This window comes from Nelumbo lutea, chromosome 2, assembly GCF_056320005.1.
Source record: "Nelumbo lutea isolate HS-2025 chromosome 2, American lotus-T2T, whole genome shotgun sequence".
Taxonomy (NCBI): domain Eukaryota; kingdom Viridiplantae; phylum Streptophyta; class Magnoliopsida; order Proteales; family Nelumbonaceae; genus Nelumbo; species Nelumbo lutea.
Genome location: NC_142685.1, coordinates 41,720,533 through 41,737,538, shown reverse-complemented (window position 1 = coordinate 41,737,538; position 17,006 = coordinate 41,720,533). Strand labels below are relative to the sequence as shown.

The 17,006-nt window shown below is 40.5% G+C and overlaps 1 protein-coding gene and 1 long non-coding RNA gene across 9 annotated transcripts in view; one reads left to right on the top strand and one right to left on the bottom strand.

The window, feature by feature from the left end:
• LOC148870113 (uncharacterized) overlaps positions 1-17,006 on the bottom strand; it is a 74,163-nt gene that overhangs the window by 7,694 nt on the left and 49,463 nt on the right. For all 8 annotated transcript variants that reach the window (XM_088972513.1, XM_088972508.1, XM_088972511.1 and 5 more), the window contains exon 11: positions 5,431-5,496. In XM_088972513.1, the coding sequence (XP_088828639.1) occupies positions 5,431-5,496 (66 nt within the window). The remainder of the gene's footprint in view (positions 1-5,430; positions 5,497-17,006) is intronic.
• Positions 2,342-4,570, top strand: LOC148870114 (uncharacterized). Its single transcript, XR_016107835.1, has 3 exons — positions 2,342-3,809; positions 3,890-3,965; positions 4,435-4,570. It is a non-coding gene; the product is annotated as an uncharacterized LOC148870114 (long non-coding RNA).

Sequence of the window (17,006 nt, the reverse complement as noted above, 5' to 3'; positions counted from 1 at the left end):
TTCCTTGATTCTCCCTTTCAAATACTGGAGCTTCTTATGAAACCTCATTCCATACCACACCCCTGCTGGATTGCTCTCTACCCACAACTCTTCAACCTTCCTAATGAACCCCAGATGCTCTAACCACATGTTCTCAAATCTAAATGGAGTTGGGCCCGCACTACACACCTCCTCCTTACAAAGTACAATAGACCAATGTCAGACGTCACCCTTGGGAGTGCTCTAGAGTTCAGATTCCCCCAATGTTCTTCCAGGTCGTTTGTAAATAGGAATATGTCCAACTTAGAGCAAATTGGATTGGTTTGGAGATTGGACCAAGTATAGCACCTCTGTGACAATGGAATTTCTTTTAATTCAAAGGCTTCTATGAATTGGTTAAACCTCCTCATACTTGTGGTGCTCCTCTGCCTAGAACTATTTGTTTCTCCTAGGAATCTTATTACATTAAAGTCACCTCCTAGGCACCATGGACCTTCCCACAAACCCCTTATGTCTGTCAACTCCTCCCATAATAATCTTCTTTCTCTGTAGTCATTTGGCCCGTACACATTGGTTAATACCGATTCAAAACCATCTTCCACTTGCCTACATTTCAATGAGACTGTGAATTGTCCTACCAATTCCTCTAGGCCTTCCACTACCTCATTTTTCCACAAAGTCACCACCCCCCTTGCTGATCCCCAAGATGGTGGGACCACCCAACTAATCCCCCTACTCCTCCACACACTCTTTGCCCATTTGGTATCAAATTCTGCTCTTTTCAATTCCTGTAATAGTACCACATTGGGGTCCATTTTCCAGATGACTCCTTTTGTTACTGCTCTTTTCCTTGCACTACCCAGTCCTCTCACATTCCAACTTATAATTTTCATTACTCTTTTTATGTCCACCCCTCGCCCCTTTTCCCTCACCTACTTCCTCCCCTCCTAGCCCCTCTAGTTCTAATGCCTTTGTCACTTGCCCCTTCCTTCACCTTGCTTCCAGCCTCATTCTCCTCCTCTCGGCCTTGACTTCTTCTCTCTTTTTCTCCAGGAATGCTTTAAGCTTATTTGGGTCCTTCAGTTTACACCCCAGTTTCTGTACAAATAATGCCACAGAATCCTCACTTGCCAACTCTTCTTTCTCCGATTCTTTCATTTTATCTCCCTGGCCCGTGTCCCCATCTGTGCCTTCTTCCTCCTTGTTGTACCCTAACCTAGTCTCAGTATCCCTTCCTTTCAACCATTCATTCTCCTCCCCCTCAGGTAACATATTCTCAGTCTCCTAAGGACCTGAGGCTACTGTTTACTTCCTTCTCTCTTTCGACCTCCCACTCTAACTCCTCTCTACCTCTACAACTAATACCCGGCCCCCCTTCTCCTACACAGACTGCAGCCTCTGAAATGGGAATGGAATCTGGCACACAGGACACAGAGCAACCATTAGTACCAATAACTGAAAAGACACTGTTACCTTGGTTTAGCTGGAGCGGACTGGAGGCATTGGAGTTAGAAGCTATCGGATCCTGGAAGGTGTGGTTGTCGGAAAGCTCCTTGGTTCGGATCTGTGGAGTGAACCTTCCTGTCTCTTTCGTTTTACAGTGGTCCCTCTCTGCACCCAGCTGTTCGTCCCTCCTTGCTATGTTCCTGCTTTGCTTCAGAGGAGACATGGATAGTTCCTTACTAAACTCTCGCCCATTGTCAAGCTTTGGTTCAAGAACCTCTAAGTCCAGATCGTCGTTGCCTTCCCCACCCTTGTTCTCCTGGTGTATAAGCCGATCCAGTCTATATCCTTCCCCTGTGTCTTCTGAAAACAATGTACTAAGTTGCAGGGTTGCAGCCAAGTCCGCCTCTGAAAGTTGGTCTACCTCCGTACTGCCTATGCTGGACTGGTCGTCCGAGTCCTCTTCCAGTTGGTAGTTGACCCAGCCCTCATCAACCCCTTCCTTTTCCGCGCCACCCTCTCTTACATATCTGGGATTCGGTCGGTCTTTCACTGAGCTGCTTCCTTTTGAATGCTCAGACACCGATCTAGGGACCCATTGCAGAGGTTTCGTTTTCCGCCAAGCCAGAATAGGGTCTCCTGCGCAGGTCTTCTTCGAGAAGGAAGAAAATAGACTCTTTTTTTTGTCTATAGTCCCCTTCAGTTTGTCCTGGGCCACGTGCTCACTTAAACAATCACGTGGCCCCAGGACCGAACCTAGAACCAGCCCGGGGCGGCCCCTCCTTCAATCGGTTCAGACCCTCCAGCCCGCGATAAGCCATTACGTGGTCCAACCCTCTTCTTGACCACGTCAGCAAAGGATGCTCGAGCCTCCCCACTCCGAGACACTTCAAAAGATTTTAATTTTTTTTCTTGAAATGGCTTTCTTGTCTCTTGGTTTTCCAGCTGCCGCTTTTCAGTTACCTCCTTAGGCCACTGTCATTCCACCTTCAGGTCCGCCAACACCTGTCTGCCACGTGGGATCGACCCCGCCACATCCCCTTCGTCTTCTACCTCGGTTCTTCTTCCCCAAAGCTCCACCTCCAGCTCCGAGACCAACCATACTCTGTACCAGACATTGTCAACAAGTATTTCAAACGTCTTTAGAATCGATTCTGGTGCCACCCCTTTAACTTTCACCTCCACTGCTCGAAGATCCTGTAGATTGCAATCTTCCAACACTCCCCCCAACATTTTTACCAGGTTTTCTATGACTAATCTATTCCAAAGATGAAACGGGAGTCCGAACATTCTCAGCGTGAAGCTCCCTCTGAACGGCTCCACCTCATTACACAAGGGTTTCCATTTCTGGACATGGATCAACCCCTCTTCCCACTCGAAAGCTGCAAATCCCGTCAACTCCATCTCCGACGCTTAGTATTGCCTTCTTATTTGCAAATGGCTCCAAGGTTACCTCCGAATCTATCTGCAAGTATACACTACCACTCTCAGTAGCTTCCTCCAGTCTTGAACATCCTTACTGGCGGAAACCACCATTTTCTTCTCCCAATCCTCCAGTTCAGCCTCAACCCACACTTTCAGTCCCCTGTTTGGAAACATTACTGCCTTGCCGTAACTGGTTGATTTTTGTTTCAATGCCTGGAACGATGACTCAGTGGTACCCATCTTGTTGCTCTGTTCTTGTTCTTGTTCCACTTGCAGGTGATTAGCCGCAGCCAGGAACTTCTGCAACTCCATCGCAAATGACTTCCATCCTTGACCTTGTTTCCCTTCCGGTATACATACCATTTGCTTTCGGTCACCGAAATGTTGTATGATGGTAATGAACCACCGTTTTTTATTCCATCTGAGTTCCACTTCATATTTTTTCTTTTCCAACTCCAGTACATTCCTCCACCCTACGGTTTTCGTGGACTGAAGTGCTCCATCGATGAAGCCTTTCAACCAGTGAACAGCTTCCTCAAGAAGGATTAATGTCACCCTTCTACCTTCTCTTACCTTCAGCAAATTCTTACTTTACGATTTTCCGCCTTCCATAAGGAACCTTTTCGCTTCGATATCCAACCCAGCCCTCCATCTATTCACCACCTGAAACTCCTTTTCGTTTTCTCCTCCCATTTGAAGAGGACACACGAAAGCCAAATATTATCCTCCACTGGGTTCCTAGAGATTTAGGTGTTCAGTATCTTGGTTACTGTGTTCCAATGGGTTCTGGAAGACACCAAAGGTAATATCACAATATGCATTCCTTTCGGCATAAGAGAACCAAAATCTCCCTCTGCTGCATTAATGCATCTCAGAGGTTTCTGGATTTCATAACCTCAGCTACATTAATGCCTCCAACTTCAAGCTTCAACTTTCTACTCTCTTCTTCAAGCTACTTACAGGTACATATATTTATTATTTATTTTTCTTCTTTCCCCTCTAACTTTGACAACAAAACAGGGGTTTGCCCATTCTTCTTCAGACTCTCTTTTATTTCGGAATACCGTACACGGATCTGCTTTCTGTGAAATCCAACGGCACAAAACCTGCAGCTACAGGTACGTGCTTTGATGCTTAATGCTGACCACTAACTACTAGCTTCTTTTTTATCTGTTTTTTGACAATATATATATATATATATATATATAACTTCAATGGTTCATTATCAATTTTATTTAAAATTTAAACAGAAAATAAAAATTAAAAATAGATGGATTAAAGAAAGACTTACATGTGGATAATTCTTGAAGTTGGATTATTAATTACTTAATTTTTTAGTGTTTTCACTGCTTTTTGTCTTATATTGGAAAGAAGCAAAGATCTTTTTAACTTGCAAGTTGCAAATTTCAATCTATTATTTTAGTGCTTGTTGAATTATTAATTTGACAATTGAAATAAGTTTTATTTATTTATGATGCTTACAATATCTGCTTTTATTTGAATATGATGGTTTATTATTAGAAGTTTCAACTTAACTTGCGTTTGCATTCTGAACTACACATCAACTTGTCTTGTGTTTGCATTCAGATACAAGCAAGCTGCAAAATTGTGGAGCATATTTGATTGGTATGTGCAAACATTGTTCAAGGACCCAAAGGTTGACAAGTCAGACATTTCTATTAGAACTATGATTCTTGTATTCCTCCAAGGACTCAAGTTGATGATTTTCTTGGGCTCTGACAGTAGTGATGGAAGGTGAAGAAGCCTCCAGCTGTTCCCTGGGCTTTTCATCATTATGTTGGAGAATTTAGATCTTTGATTTCCATGATGAACATCTTATTTAGACGCATCCCAGAATCAACCAACTTCACAGTAGATTCCCCAGCTAAGGGAGGGATTGGGAGGAGAGATCTATATGGGGGAACTATCTATCTGGATGCTATTGTTATTTGGTCTGGCTTTGCAAGGATTTTTTATCCTTCCTTTATTTCCTTCAATTTACTCATGTCAGACATTTACACTCTCCTCTTTCTGCTTTTTAATACAGTTTTCTGCTATGGATCAGAAATTAGGAGACAATAGTGTTAGAAAAAAGTGATCCTGGGGGCCAATGATATAAAGTTATACCATGGAGGATTATGGTGATGAATCCACGACTATTAACTACAAATCCATGCAAGGTATGAAGAGTCATGAGTCCAGATGTATTTCATATGCTGGAAAAGTTAACTAGCCAATACACAGATGTAATTGTGTCATAAATTCAAATTTATTCAGTCAACGACTGTTTAGCAAGTTGTCCTTCTCTTCCAAGTTATTTAAAAAGTAGTGCTGTATATTCTTACTTTTTATTATCAATGAAATTCACTGTTAATGATCAAAATAAACGTGACCATATTCAGAATAGTGGAATTTTCAAGGACTGGAAAACAACCATCATGATTGAAATGAAAACAAGGCAAAATACAATGGAAAATCACTATTTATTTGTAACGAGTTGGGCAATAAAAGTTGATTTTCTTTTTTGAAAATTGAGTATTGAACATCCAAATCTTCCAAAAGTGTATGTATGGGAAAATTTACCTTTTGTAACTCAGCTTCAAGTTCATCCTTTTGCCTCTCTAGAGCTAAAATCTCAGCAGCTATTTCCTGGAAAATGGACAAGAAAATAAAGGCTTACCAACATTTTCCTTACATGGTGGAAAGAAAGAAAAAGGACCTAGTCTCGATCATATAAAAAAAACAGAAAAAAAAAAACCTATTAAAATACATATAAGGGCCCATTTGGGACAGCTAATGAGCTAAAGGGTGAGGGTGGTAGCAATCCACTTAAACCTAGATTATGCAAAAATCAGCTGTACACTGAAGCTCTTGGGATGCTTGTTCTGACAATCCACTTCTTGGCTTAAAGGCAGCTGCACCCTTGACAGCTCAGAAAACCACCCCAAATAGCTATATTCTACAAACATTTAGGACTGCTAGATGCAGGGTCTCTTATTTTCATGAGAATCTAGATATGATTCAAAATTCTCTAACTAAAGCACTATTACATACATACATATGAAGAGGGAATCACAATTACTTTCTTGGAGAAAAAAATGAAGCCACACTGGAGTTGAATATCTTTGTAGCAGGGAAGTATGCACATGATGATGCACGTTAGGACCTCTTGATCTTATAGAGCATAAACCTTGTGGCAAAATGATGCAGGATGAAATGGGGGTACAGCCATTATTGGAGAATAGAGATCAAAGCCTTGGATTAATCAATCTAACCAATACTTATATTAACAGCCCTATAATAATTATCCAATCTAATGTAGAAACAGTGTGACTTGTAATGGCATAACATTGAAAGAAAGAAAGCCATAATGCAATGGCACATTGGACTAATATTGGCTGTTCTGAAAACCTGTTCATTTTTTAAAGAGACAGCATACTCGAGTAGTAGTTTTGGATATAATTTTGAGTCTTAAATGGTCAATGCACAAGGGATCAAGACATCACATCTTAAAATAATTTCTAAATTCATATTATTGATTCACCACCAACAAATTGTGGAATGTTTACAATCTCATAGTAGCAAACTTCCTACTTTTAGCTTAAGCCCAAGAAAGCAACAATTTGCACACCTAACTAAATTTGTAAGTGCACCCAGGTTCTAAATAAGGAAATGAAACACTTACCACACATCTAAACCCCCTATTAACTAAAGAATCCAAAAATAGTAAAAGAAGGCAAGGGAGAAGAGAAGAGAACAAGAGAGTGGAAAGAATTAGCTGAATTAGACTCTCCCATCTTTTTCCTTTATATAGAGCACTCTCTTGATCTAATTAGAAGTTGATCCAAATCAAATTTGGATCATGAGTTTATCTTTAATTGATAAGCATTATCTTCTTAAGAGGATAAGTGCTCCATACCCATATCCATGCCCATTTTCAACCCAAGTCAAGTTGTCATGTGATCACTTAACTAATCATATTAGTAATGGGCCCTAGGCCCATTTTCTCTAATGGTTCACGCCCCAAGGTGTTTCATGGCCACTTTGGCCCTGAATATTGTATGGCATGGGACCCACAAAGGTCTCACACAAGTCCATAAGGGTTCGGCCCCACCTCTAGTAGAGGTTAGGCCGAATTCACTACTCAGGGGTAGTGGACCCCTGACCCAATCAGCTTGGGTTCAGTTTGGGCCCAACAGTTACACCTAAATGATCCTTGGATTCAGCGACCCTATGAAGACCCAAGGATAATGGGCTTATGTAAGATGAAGTCCATCAGGTAATCAGCCATGTAATGGCCTCTTATAGCTAACCTCTCGGTCCATAATCATTAGAACACTGGCCACATGGAAGGACTTCTTCCCTGACTACAAAATGCAATGTCACACTCTCTTGAATGGATACCAGGATTAAAACCTTTTTCATAAAATAATAATATAGCATATAAATATATTTTGCAAATCAGATTTCAAATACAGTTGAAATCCACTGCCGGAAGTTTAAATTTCCATTAGAGAGAGTGTAAAGCATGATATTTGCTTTATTTGACAAAGGGGTCGATCCTATCACTATGATCACCCAGTCAAGTAATTTCCCAAACTGTCGTAACATGCTTAAGTATTTGACCCTTGATGGATCTCATTAGTTGGCACATCAAAGGCAGCTCAATCCAATACCTAGTATTAGGGTTGTTCACGGGTCAGGTTGGGAAGGTTTAATAGATTTTTTTCAACCGACCCGACCTGGTTGGGTTACTTAAAGAGCAAACCAAAACCGACCTACCATTAAACAAAATCGACCCAAACATGAAGGGTCATTTTGGCATTGTTTGTGAACAGCCCTATATTTGGTGTAAAATTTCCTACTCAAAAAATGTAAACAATCCTAAAGACAAAAGTAATTATAAGCAATGTTTAATTGTTCTTTAATGTTAAAAATAAGTAACTAACTAGAAAGAAGAAACTAGGATAGGGATTTACCTAGCTAGCGAAAGACTAGGAAATCAGAAACTAACTCGGTTCAGTTTTGGTTTTCACACATGAAAATCGAACCCAAACCAAATTATCGGCTTATCCCTCTTCACAACCCGAACCTGACCGGTGGTGAAGAAAAACCGACCAAATCGGGTTGGGTCAGGCCGGTTTGGTCGGTTTGGCATTGTTTGTGAACAACCCTACCTAGTATAGTATCATAATCAAGTTTGGGGTTAAGAGCAACTTTCTGGTTTTTTCCCATCTACTTCCAAGGTCCAGGGCATAATTGGAAATTGGTCCAGGTTTAGTGTTTCTTCTAAACACCCACCGGTTGTGCTTCAGGTCTAACCCCAACAGTTGAGACAAGTTGCTCCACCAGTTCGGCAGTACACCAGTGTCGGCCTTATCAGAATAAACTCCCTAAGTCCATCCAACGGCTGAGAACATTCTAAACTAAAACAAGTCTCATATGTGTCCAATTTAAGGAATAATTCACAAAAACACAACAATAAGAACATGAAACAATAATGTACTTTATTCATTTACGAATAAATGTTTATGTACATCAGTCTAATTGGAGCTAAGGGCATACACTATCTAACAACCAATGATTTCATGGTCTATTAAGTCAAGGTTCCTCTTGAATCACATTGAGTTGTATTACTAAGGTATTTGAGTTTCTTGCATGTTTGAACTTGGAGTATGAAATAACTCATTCAGATTATGGGCAAAGGAAAAACACTAGTCTTAGCTATATGCATTTCTAAAGGGTGCAAAGTGAAGGATGGTCATGCTGCCTTCCGTTGCGCATTCGGATATAGTATCTTGCTTAGTAATAAAGCCAACAATGAAAAATCTGACCAGGCAGGAGATCATAAGGATGATGTTAACCTTAAATATTATAAGAAACCATGATATACCGAGGCTTTCTAGAGACTACATGGATGGCCAGATTCGAAATGGTGGAAGGAATGCAAGAGTGGATAGTTCACAGTTATAATGCTTTGCTTAGGAATCAGATGGAGCCCAATGCAATAAAAGGTGTTTGGGAGAAACCATTTCCTCCAAGAGTGGAGGTTTTTGCTTGGCTGGTTTCAAATTTTCAATGGGCAAGTATTCTCACTCAAGATAAGTTGAAAAAAAGAGGCCTTCAGTTCCCAAACAGAAGTGTGCTATTTATGGTTGAGGAAAAATATTCTGCACTTGATGTTCCAATGCAGCGTTGTGAGAGGAATTTGGGCCTACTTAAAACTGTTGAGCATGGCTGGTTGGGCACCCAATGGTTATACTGAGATCTTTGGAAGCTGACCAAGAATCGTGGGGAATGCTAAAGAAAAAATTATTTGGAGTTGCATCCCCTTTCCAGTGTGCTGGGAGGTTTGTAAGGAAAGAAATAGAAGAATTTCTGAAGGGAATTTGAAAAGCAACGGAGAATTAGGGGCGTTAGTCAATTAAAAGATAATTGGATGATACTTCCAGAATTCAAAGGCCTCAGCAAAGAAGACTTTGGAGTGGATTTTGGAGTACCTTGAATGTTTGTCTTTTCTTGTATTTTGACTTGGTGATCTGATTTGTGATATGTTTTATGTCCTTTTTATTTTCAGTTTTGCTTGATGAGTGGTGACTCCTTGTCACTTAGAAGTTGTATCTTGCTATATTTTTCAATAAATTTTCTTCTTTATTTATCTTCAAAAGAACTACATGAATGGAAGTGTTGTTTCATCCATATACTGTTGTTAATCCAATGGAAATGTTGTTTCATCCACAGAAAATTCTGATTCATCTCATGCTCCTCTTCCCTGGGAGACCTAATAACCCTAGTTACAAACTTACTGTTGTGAGACCTAGTTTGTAGTCCTGGGCCTTAGTAGTCAACTACTATTAGTATACTATCCTTAGTAGTCGACTTCTATCAATATTCGGTTGTTAATAGTTGACTACTATCATTATACTGTTCCTAGTAGTCAACTACTTGACAAAGAGACTTCATAATAGTCAACTACTAGGACACTGTTGTAAATTCTGCCACACTAATTTTCTGGACAAGTTCCTTGACTGCCCAGCACTTTGCTTCATACAACATAGCTGGCCATACAATTATTTCATAGAATTTTCCTTTTAATCTATGTGGTATTAGCCTATCATTTAAACTCCAGAAATTTTCTTTTAATTCTATAGGCAACATCCTCCTCAATCTCTCCCCTGCTAGAATGAAATTAGTACTTAATAACATATTATATACAAAGCACATAAAAGGCCAACTCCTTTTCATGCACTAATTGAAGGGTTAAAAAAACTGAACCACCAAGAGGCATCTTCAGGCCCTCCAACAGGCTTAGAAATTTTCCTTGAACCTCCACCAAGTAGGGGTGTAATGGGTTCAGGTTTGTGACCTAGACACCAACTCTAAATGCAGTTATTTCACCATTATGATGCAGGGGATTTTAGGCTCATCACTCCAAATAATAAGTAAAAATATGGTATATGAAAACCAACATTTTATGGAGAACAGTACACATTTTTTCATGCATGTAACAAAAAAAGAAGGCAATAAATGAACTTAATCGGTTCCCTTCCATAAATATAAAGGACCATGTTGTTAGTTTTAATTATGTTGTTACCATGCTGTCAGCTAAGACTGCTGGCAGCATGTTCTTTTCTTTTGTTTAGGGTGTGCCACCAGGGGCCTATGAGAAATTTCTTGTAACTGTTATAATACAAGTTTAAATAAAAGAGAAGCTGGGCACCTCCAGCTCTCATCTTTTGACTCTCTCATCTTTCTCTTCTTCTCCTCTCCTCTCTTCTCTCTTCTCTCTTATTCCTCTTCCTTGTACGATCACATGGTATCAGAGCAACAATGATTCTGGACAATATTTTTTTTCTCTTTTCGCTAAGGAGTATTCACTCAACCCAGGCGTCAGTTTTTTGTTTTGGACTGTGAAGACAAAAAACTTCAAATCGGACTGATCAGAAACATCTCTTGTTACTTCTTCTGGGTTCTTCCTTGGTCGTAGCACCAAGGTAACCCTCACTGGTGGAAGCCAATGCTGTGAAGTTTCCTTGTCCTCTTCGACTGATGCTGTGAAGATCCAAAATACCTCTTTTTTGACCCTCGGCTGATCCTGTGACCTTTGGCTGGTGCTGTGAAGGCTTGGCTCCATCGACTGATGCCGTGAAGCCCAAAAAACTTCCTTTTTTGACCTTCGGCTGATGCTGTAAAGGTCTGGTTATGTTTTTGCACCTTCATACAGGTGCTGTACAGGGGTGTGTAATCCCCTGTGTCCAGTTATGTGCTAAAATCAGTGTGTGAAGTGTGGAATTTACAGCAGTTTTCTTCTCTTCCTGGACTGTTTATGTGCTGCAGAAGTGTGTATATGCTTTCGGAAGTAGGGTGTGGTGTTTATGCCTTAACTGTGACTATTAGAAGTAGTACTGGTGCGAGTACTGGTCTTGTGCACCTGCAGTGTTTTGTCCTGGCTTGTAGACCTACCTTTGAAAATGGCGAATGATGATTCTGCATCATCTGGGGTTACATCAACCTGTGGTACAGCAAGTATGGGGACTGAAAGCATGATGTTCCCTATGCCGATCACTCCTTTGAATGGTCTGAACTACCTAGAGTGGGCCAAAGGTGTAAAACTTTATGTAACAGCAAGGGGAAAAACTGATTACATAAATGGAAGGGTGAAAGAACCCAAGAGTGGGACTGCTGAACATGATCGATGGGACCAAGAAAACAGTATGGTGATGTCCTAGCTTCTTGCAACCATGGAATCTGATGTGAAAAAGAATTTTATGTGGGCAGATACTGCAAATGAAATATGGGAACAAGCCAAAACAACCTATTCAAAGCAAAGGCACTTTGCTAAGATCTACCAGTTACAAGCTGAATCCTCAACCTGTAAACGGGGAAACCGCAACCTATCAGCCTATTATTCAGCTCTTACCTCAGTGTGGAAAGAATTGGACCACTATCAAGCTATAGAATGGAAACATGAGGATGATGTTGGAGCCTATAAGAAGCTGGTTTCTCAGCAGCGGGTTTTTGCCTTCTTGTTGGGGCTAAACCCCATATATGAACCCCTTAAGAGTTCAGATTTTAGGAAGTAAAGAGTTACCCTCAGTCCAAGAGGTGTATGCCCTTGTTTAGTCTAAGAAAAGTAGGAGTGTGATGGTTACAACTGAGGAGGAGCAACCGGTAGCATTAGTTGCAATGGGTGGAAATAATATAGGAAAGAAAAATGATTCCAAGAAAACCAATGATAAGGATAAGTTATTCTGCACTCACTGCCATCGTTCAAGACATACTCGTGACACATGTTGGGAGCTCCATGGGAGACCAAAGTGGGCTGTAAAGAACCAAGAGCAGGATAAGGTACAAAGTCAGAGGAAGCCTAATACAACTCACAACACAGCAAATGTAGTAACCCAAGAAACTCAGTCTGTTGGGGTGCCAACTGATACTGCTCGAGAACACTTCATTGGTTCTGACCCCAAGGAAGACATTATGAACTCCTTCTGTAGTCACTTGGAATCATATGGTAGGGTCTTTCGCCAGATGGATAGATCAGCCATTGATAACCCTTCTACTTCATTCGCGTTTACATCAGGTAATGCAGCTTTTTCCTTCCATGTCTCCACAGCCACAAATTCCCCCTAGATCATTGACTCAAGGGCTTCTAATCACATGACTGGTAAGTCAAACCTATTCAATTCTTATAACCTTTTGTCAAGAAGGGATAAAGTGAGACTTGCAGATGGCTCTTTTTCTTCCATTGTAGGTCAGGGATCAATATTCCTCCCTCAAGGACTTAACCTGAACAGTGTTTTGCATGTCCCTCATCTTCCTATCAACCTTCTTTCTATTAGTAGTATCACAAATTCATTAAACTGTAGTGTAACCTTTTTCCCCGATTCATGTATTTTTCAGGACCTAACTTTTGGGAGGAAGATTGGTAAAGGAAGCTTAGTGGATGGTCTCTACACTCTCGACAGCAAAGCTGGTTTCTCGGTGTCATCTTTAAAGTCTCATAGTCGGTCAAATAAGGGTCAAATTGTTTTGTGGCATAATCGGTTAGGTCACGTGTCCATTGAAATAATAAAGTCTTTGTTTCTGTTTTTATTTAAGTCCTATTCAGTGTCAGATTTCCATTATCAAACGTGTCAATTGAGCAAGCAGTGTAGAACAATATTTTCTTCAAGTAATAAAAGATTAAGTTTCCCTTTCCATATTGTTTATTCTATTGTGTGGGGGCCTACTACCATAACTTCGAAGGGCGGGTATAAGTACTTTATCACATTGATTGACGATTTCTCCCATTATACATGGGTTTTTTTCCCATGCGTAGCAGAGATAAAGTCCCAAAGATCGTAAGAAATTTCCAAATTGATGGTGTTTACACAATTCCATGTGAAAGTTCATACTTTCAATCCGATAATGCGAAGGAATATTTCCATGGTGAGCTAAATAAGTTCTTTGCTTCCCATGGATCGATTCATAGAAGCTCATGTGCAAGAACACCACAACAAAACGGTGTTGAAGAAAGAAAAAACAGATACCTCCTTGAGGTAGCCCCCGAGGGATGATGTTACATATGAATGTTCCCGAACGATTTTGGGTTGATGTTGTACTTGCTGCTGCTTATGTCATAAACCGCATGCCCTCTAGAGTGTTAAACTACAAGGCCCCTCATCAGTTATTGTTTCCTCAGTCTCCTCTATTTTCAATTCCCATGAGGGTGTTTGGTTGTCGTGCCTTTGTTCATGACTTGTCCCCGTCCCATGGTAAGTTGGATCCTCGGTCTATTCCATGTGTCTTTCTGGGGTATCCCTCTTCACAAAAGGGTTACCGATGCTTTAATCCCGTTGGCCATAAGTTCTTTGTCTCCATGGATGTCTCTTCTTTTGAGTCTGAACCGTTTTTCCCTGCTTCTCCTCAGGGGGGAGAGTAATGTGGAAGAGGAGAAGCAGGCCCAAGTGCATCAAGTCTCCCTTCCTTCTATTCCGGATCTCGCTCCTTTTCATGTCTTGCAACGTCAACGCTGTAGAGATCAGCAATGTGACAAGGATGTGGAGCCACCAAACATTGAGCAACCAACACTATCTGATTCCCAGGAGGTAAGTCCAACACCTATTGATCCCATAGCCGCGTTTCAGTTGTGGGTGACCTTGACATTCCTATTGCTCATAGAAAAGGGGTCAGGTCATGCACTACCAAATGCCCCATTACCCATTGTGTGTCCTATGACCACATTTCTCCCTCTCATTGTGCCTTCCTATCTACAGTTGATAGTATCCCCATACCTAGAAACGTGACAGAAGCTTTAAAATACCTTGAATGGATAGATGCTATTAAGGAGGAGATCAATGCCCTCCACAAGAATCAAACATGGGAGTTGGTGGATCTTCCAACAGGGAAAGACCCAGTGGGGTGTAAGTAGGTGTTTATAGTGAAACACAAGGAAGATGCGACAGTTGAAAGGTACAAAGCAAGGCTGGTAACTAAAGGGTACACCCAAGTTTATTGTGTTGACTATGATGAGATATTTGCCCCAATAGCCAAGATGAACTCAATAAGGGTTCTTCTATCATTGGTTGCAAACCTTGACTGGAAATTGCATCAACTAGATATTAAGAATGCCTTTTTAAATGGAGATTTAGAGGAGGAGGTGCACATGGTTCAACCCCCTGGTTTTTGTGCGAAATGAAGTGAAAGTAAGGTGTGAAAATTAAGAAAGTCGCTCTATGGCCTAAAACAATCTCCTCGAGCATGGTTTAGTAAATTTCATATGGTAGTTCAACAAGTGGGGGTTTAAATAATGTCAGTCTGATCACACTCTTTTTGTGAAGAGATATCAAGAACAAGTGGTTGTGTTAATAGTGTACGTAGACGATATCATCATTACAGGAAACTGGAGCACAGAAATACAAAAGTTGAAGGAATTCCTAGCCTCTCAAATTGAAGTGAAAGATCTGGGTCCCCTAAAGTACTTTCTTGGAATTGAAGTTGCCCGTTCAAAAAGGGGCATCTTCATCTCTCAAAGGAAGTATATCCTAGATCTGTTACAGGATACAGGCAAGTTAGGTGCAAAACCAGTCAATACCCCTATGGATGTTGACCACAAACCGGGAAATTGTGATGGTGAACCACTAAAAGATGTGAAACAGTTTCAAAGACTAGTGGGGAGGTTGCTTTATTTGTCCATGACTCGCCCTGACATTGCTTACTTAGTTGGGGTCCTAAGCCAATTCATGCATTCCCCTAAAAGACAATACATGGAGGCAGCAGAGAGGATTCTTAGGTACTTGAAGAAGTATCCAGGAACAGGGTTACTATTCAGCAAACATAATCATTTGAAGGTGGAAGTCTACACAGATGCTGACTGGGCAGGCACTGTGGATGACAAAAAATCCATAAGTGGGTATTGTACCTTTGTAGGAGGAAATCTAGTGACATGGAGAAATAAGAAGCAAGGTGTAGTGGCAAAGTCAAGTTTTGAAGCAGAGTATAGAGCTATGGCACATGGGGTGGCTGAAGTTATTTGGCTGAAGAACCTTTTAGGAGAACTTGGGGTTATGATCCACAATCTTATGTCCCTCTACAGTGACAATAAGGCAGCCATTAACATTGCTAGTAATCCAATCCTACATGATAGGACCAAGCACATTGAGGTGGACAAGCATTTCATAAGAGAAAAGTTGGAAAAGGGAGAAATTTGAACCCCTTATGTCAAATCCAAGGAGCAACTTGCAAATGTTCTCACAAAAGGGCTTCCACACCTGCAGCACAATGAGCTATGTGACAAGTTGGGCATGATAGATATATTCAACCCAACTTGAGGGGGAGTGTTGTTAGTTTTAATTATGTTGTTACCATGCTGTCAGCTAAGACTGTTGGCAGCATGTTCTTTTCTTTTGTTTAGGGTGTGCCACCAGGGACCTATGAGCAATTTCTTGTAATTGTTATAATACAAGTTTAAACAAAAGAGAGGCTAGGCACCGCCAGCTCTCATCTTTCTCTTCTTCTTCTTCTCCTCTCCTCTCTTCTCTCTTCTCTCTTATTCCTCTTCCTTGAACGATCACAAACCACATACTCAATACTCACATATGTATATTGTTTATCTACCAACCATGTCCAGAATAAATGGATCTTTAAAGTATGGGCCATAATTGTAATTGATTATGATTGAGCGTAATATCTATGGACCAATAGTTTTTAAAAGTGCAAGGTGCAAAAAAGCACAAGCGAGGCATGCACATTTTTTAAGCAAGATGCAAAAAAAATGCAAGAAAAAAGCCAAAAATTCACAAATTAAAAAATATTAAACATAATATTTATTAAAAGTATAAACTTAAATTTTAAAATAAATGTTTAAGAATAAACCTATCATCTCAAATTAAAATACATGAGCATAACATGTAAAACATATTAAAAATCATAAAGGATATTTTTAAAAGACAATTCAAATTATAAAATCATTTTTTTGTACGGATTAAGAATTTAAGACCCTAACATGGACTTGTTTGGGCTTAACTCAAGGGGCTTGGTCAGGGATCCAGGGGCGGAGCTTGGATTGAAGTGCAAGGTGCATCAAGTGCATGCCTTTTGAAAGTGCTGCTCCTGGGGCCTAGGTGAGGAGCATACTGTAAAATGTGCCTCACTTGTGTTCCTAAGCATGCCTTTTAAATCCCAAACCCTAGTAATCAAGGAAAGTATGGAAGGCATACGGATAATTCACCCTTAAAGGAATAATTCCCCTCTCTTTATGCCCTTTCCAATCATAGGGATGAGTCTGAAATAAGTAGTGTTTTGACTTTGCTCCAAGGTCTTGAAGGGGAGTTCTTGGATCCTTCAAAAAGGGATAGCTAGATTTAGACTCTTTCCTCCTCTGGTTCCCTTACTTGTACCTCATTATTTTTGTCCTTAATATATTCAGGTCCCCTTGGAGTACCTTTTCCTATAAAGGAGGTTTGGAGCAAGCCTATTCCGCCTAGGGTAGGAGGTTTCTACTCGGAAGTGTTTCTAGAAAGAATTAACACCTACAATTTACTTCAAAGAAAAAGACCTAATGGGTGCTCATCCCCCCACTAGTGTTCTCTTTGTAAGAACAATGGAGAGACTTGCTATCACTTATTAATCTCCTAACCCCTTGCATCTTCAATTTGGGAGTGGTTTCTTTCTTTGTT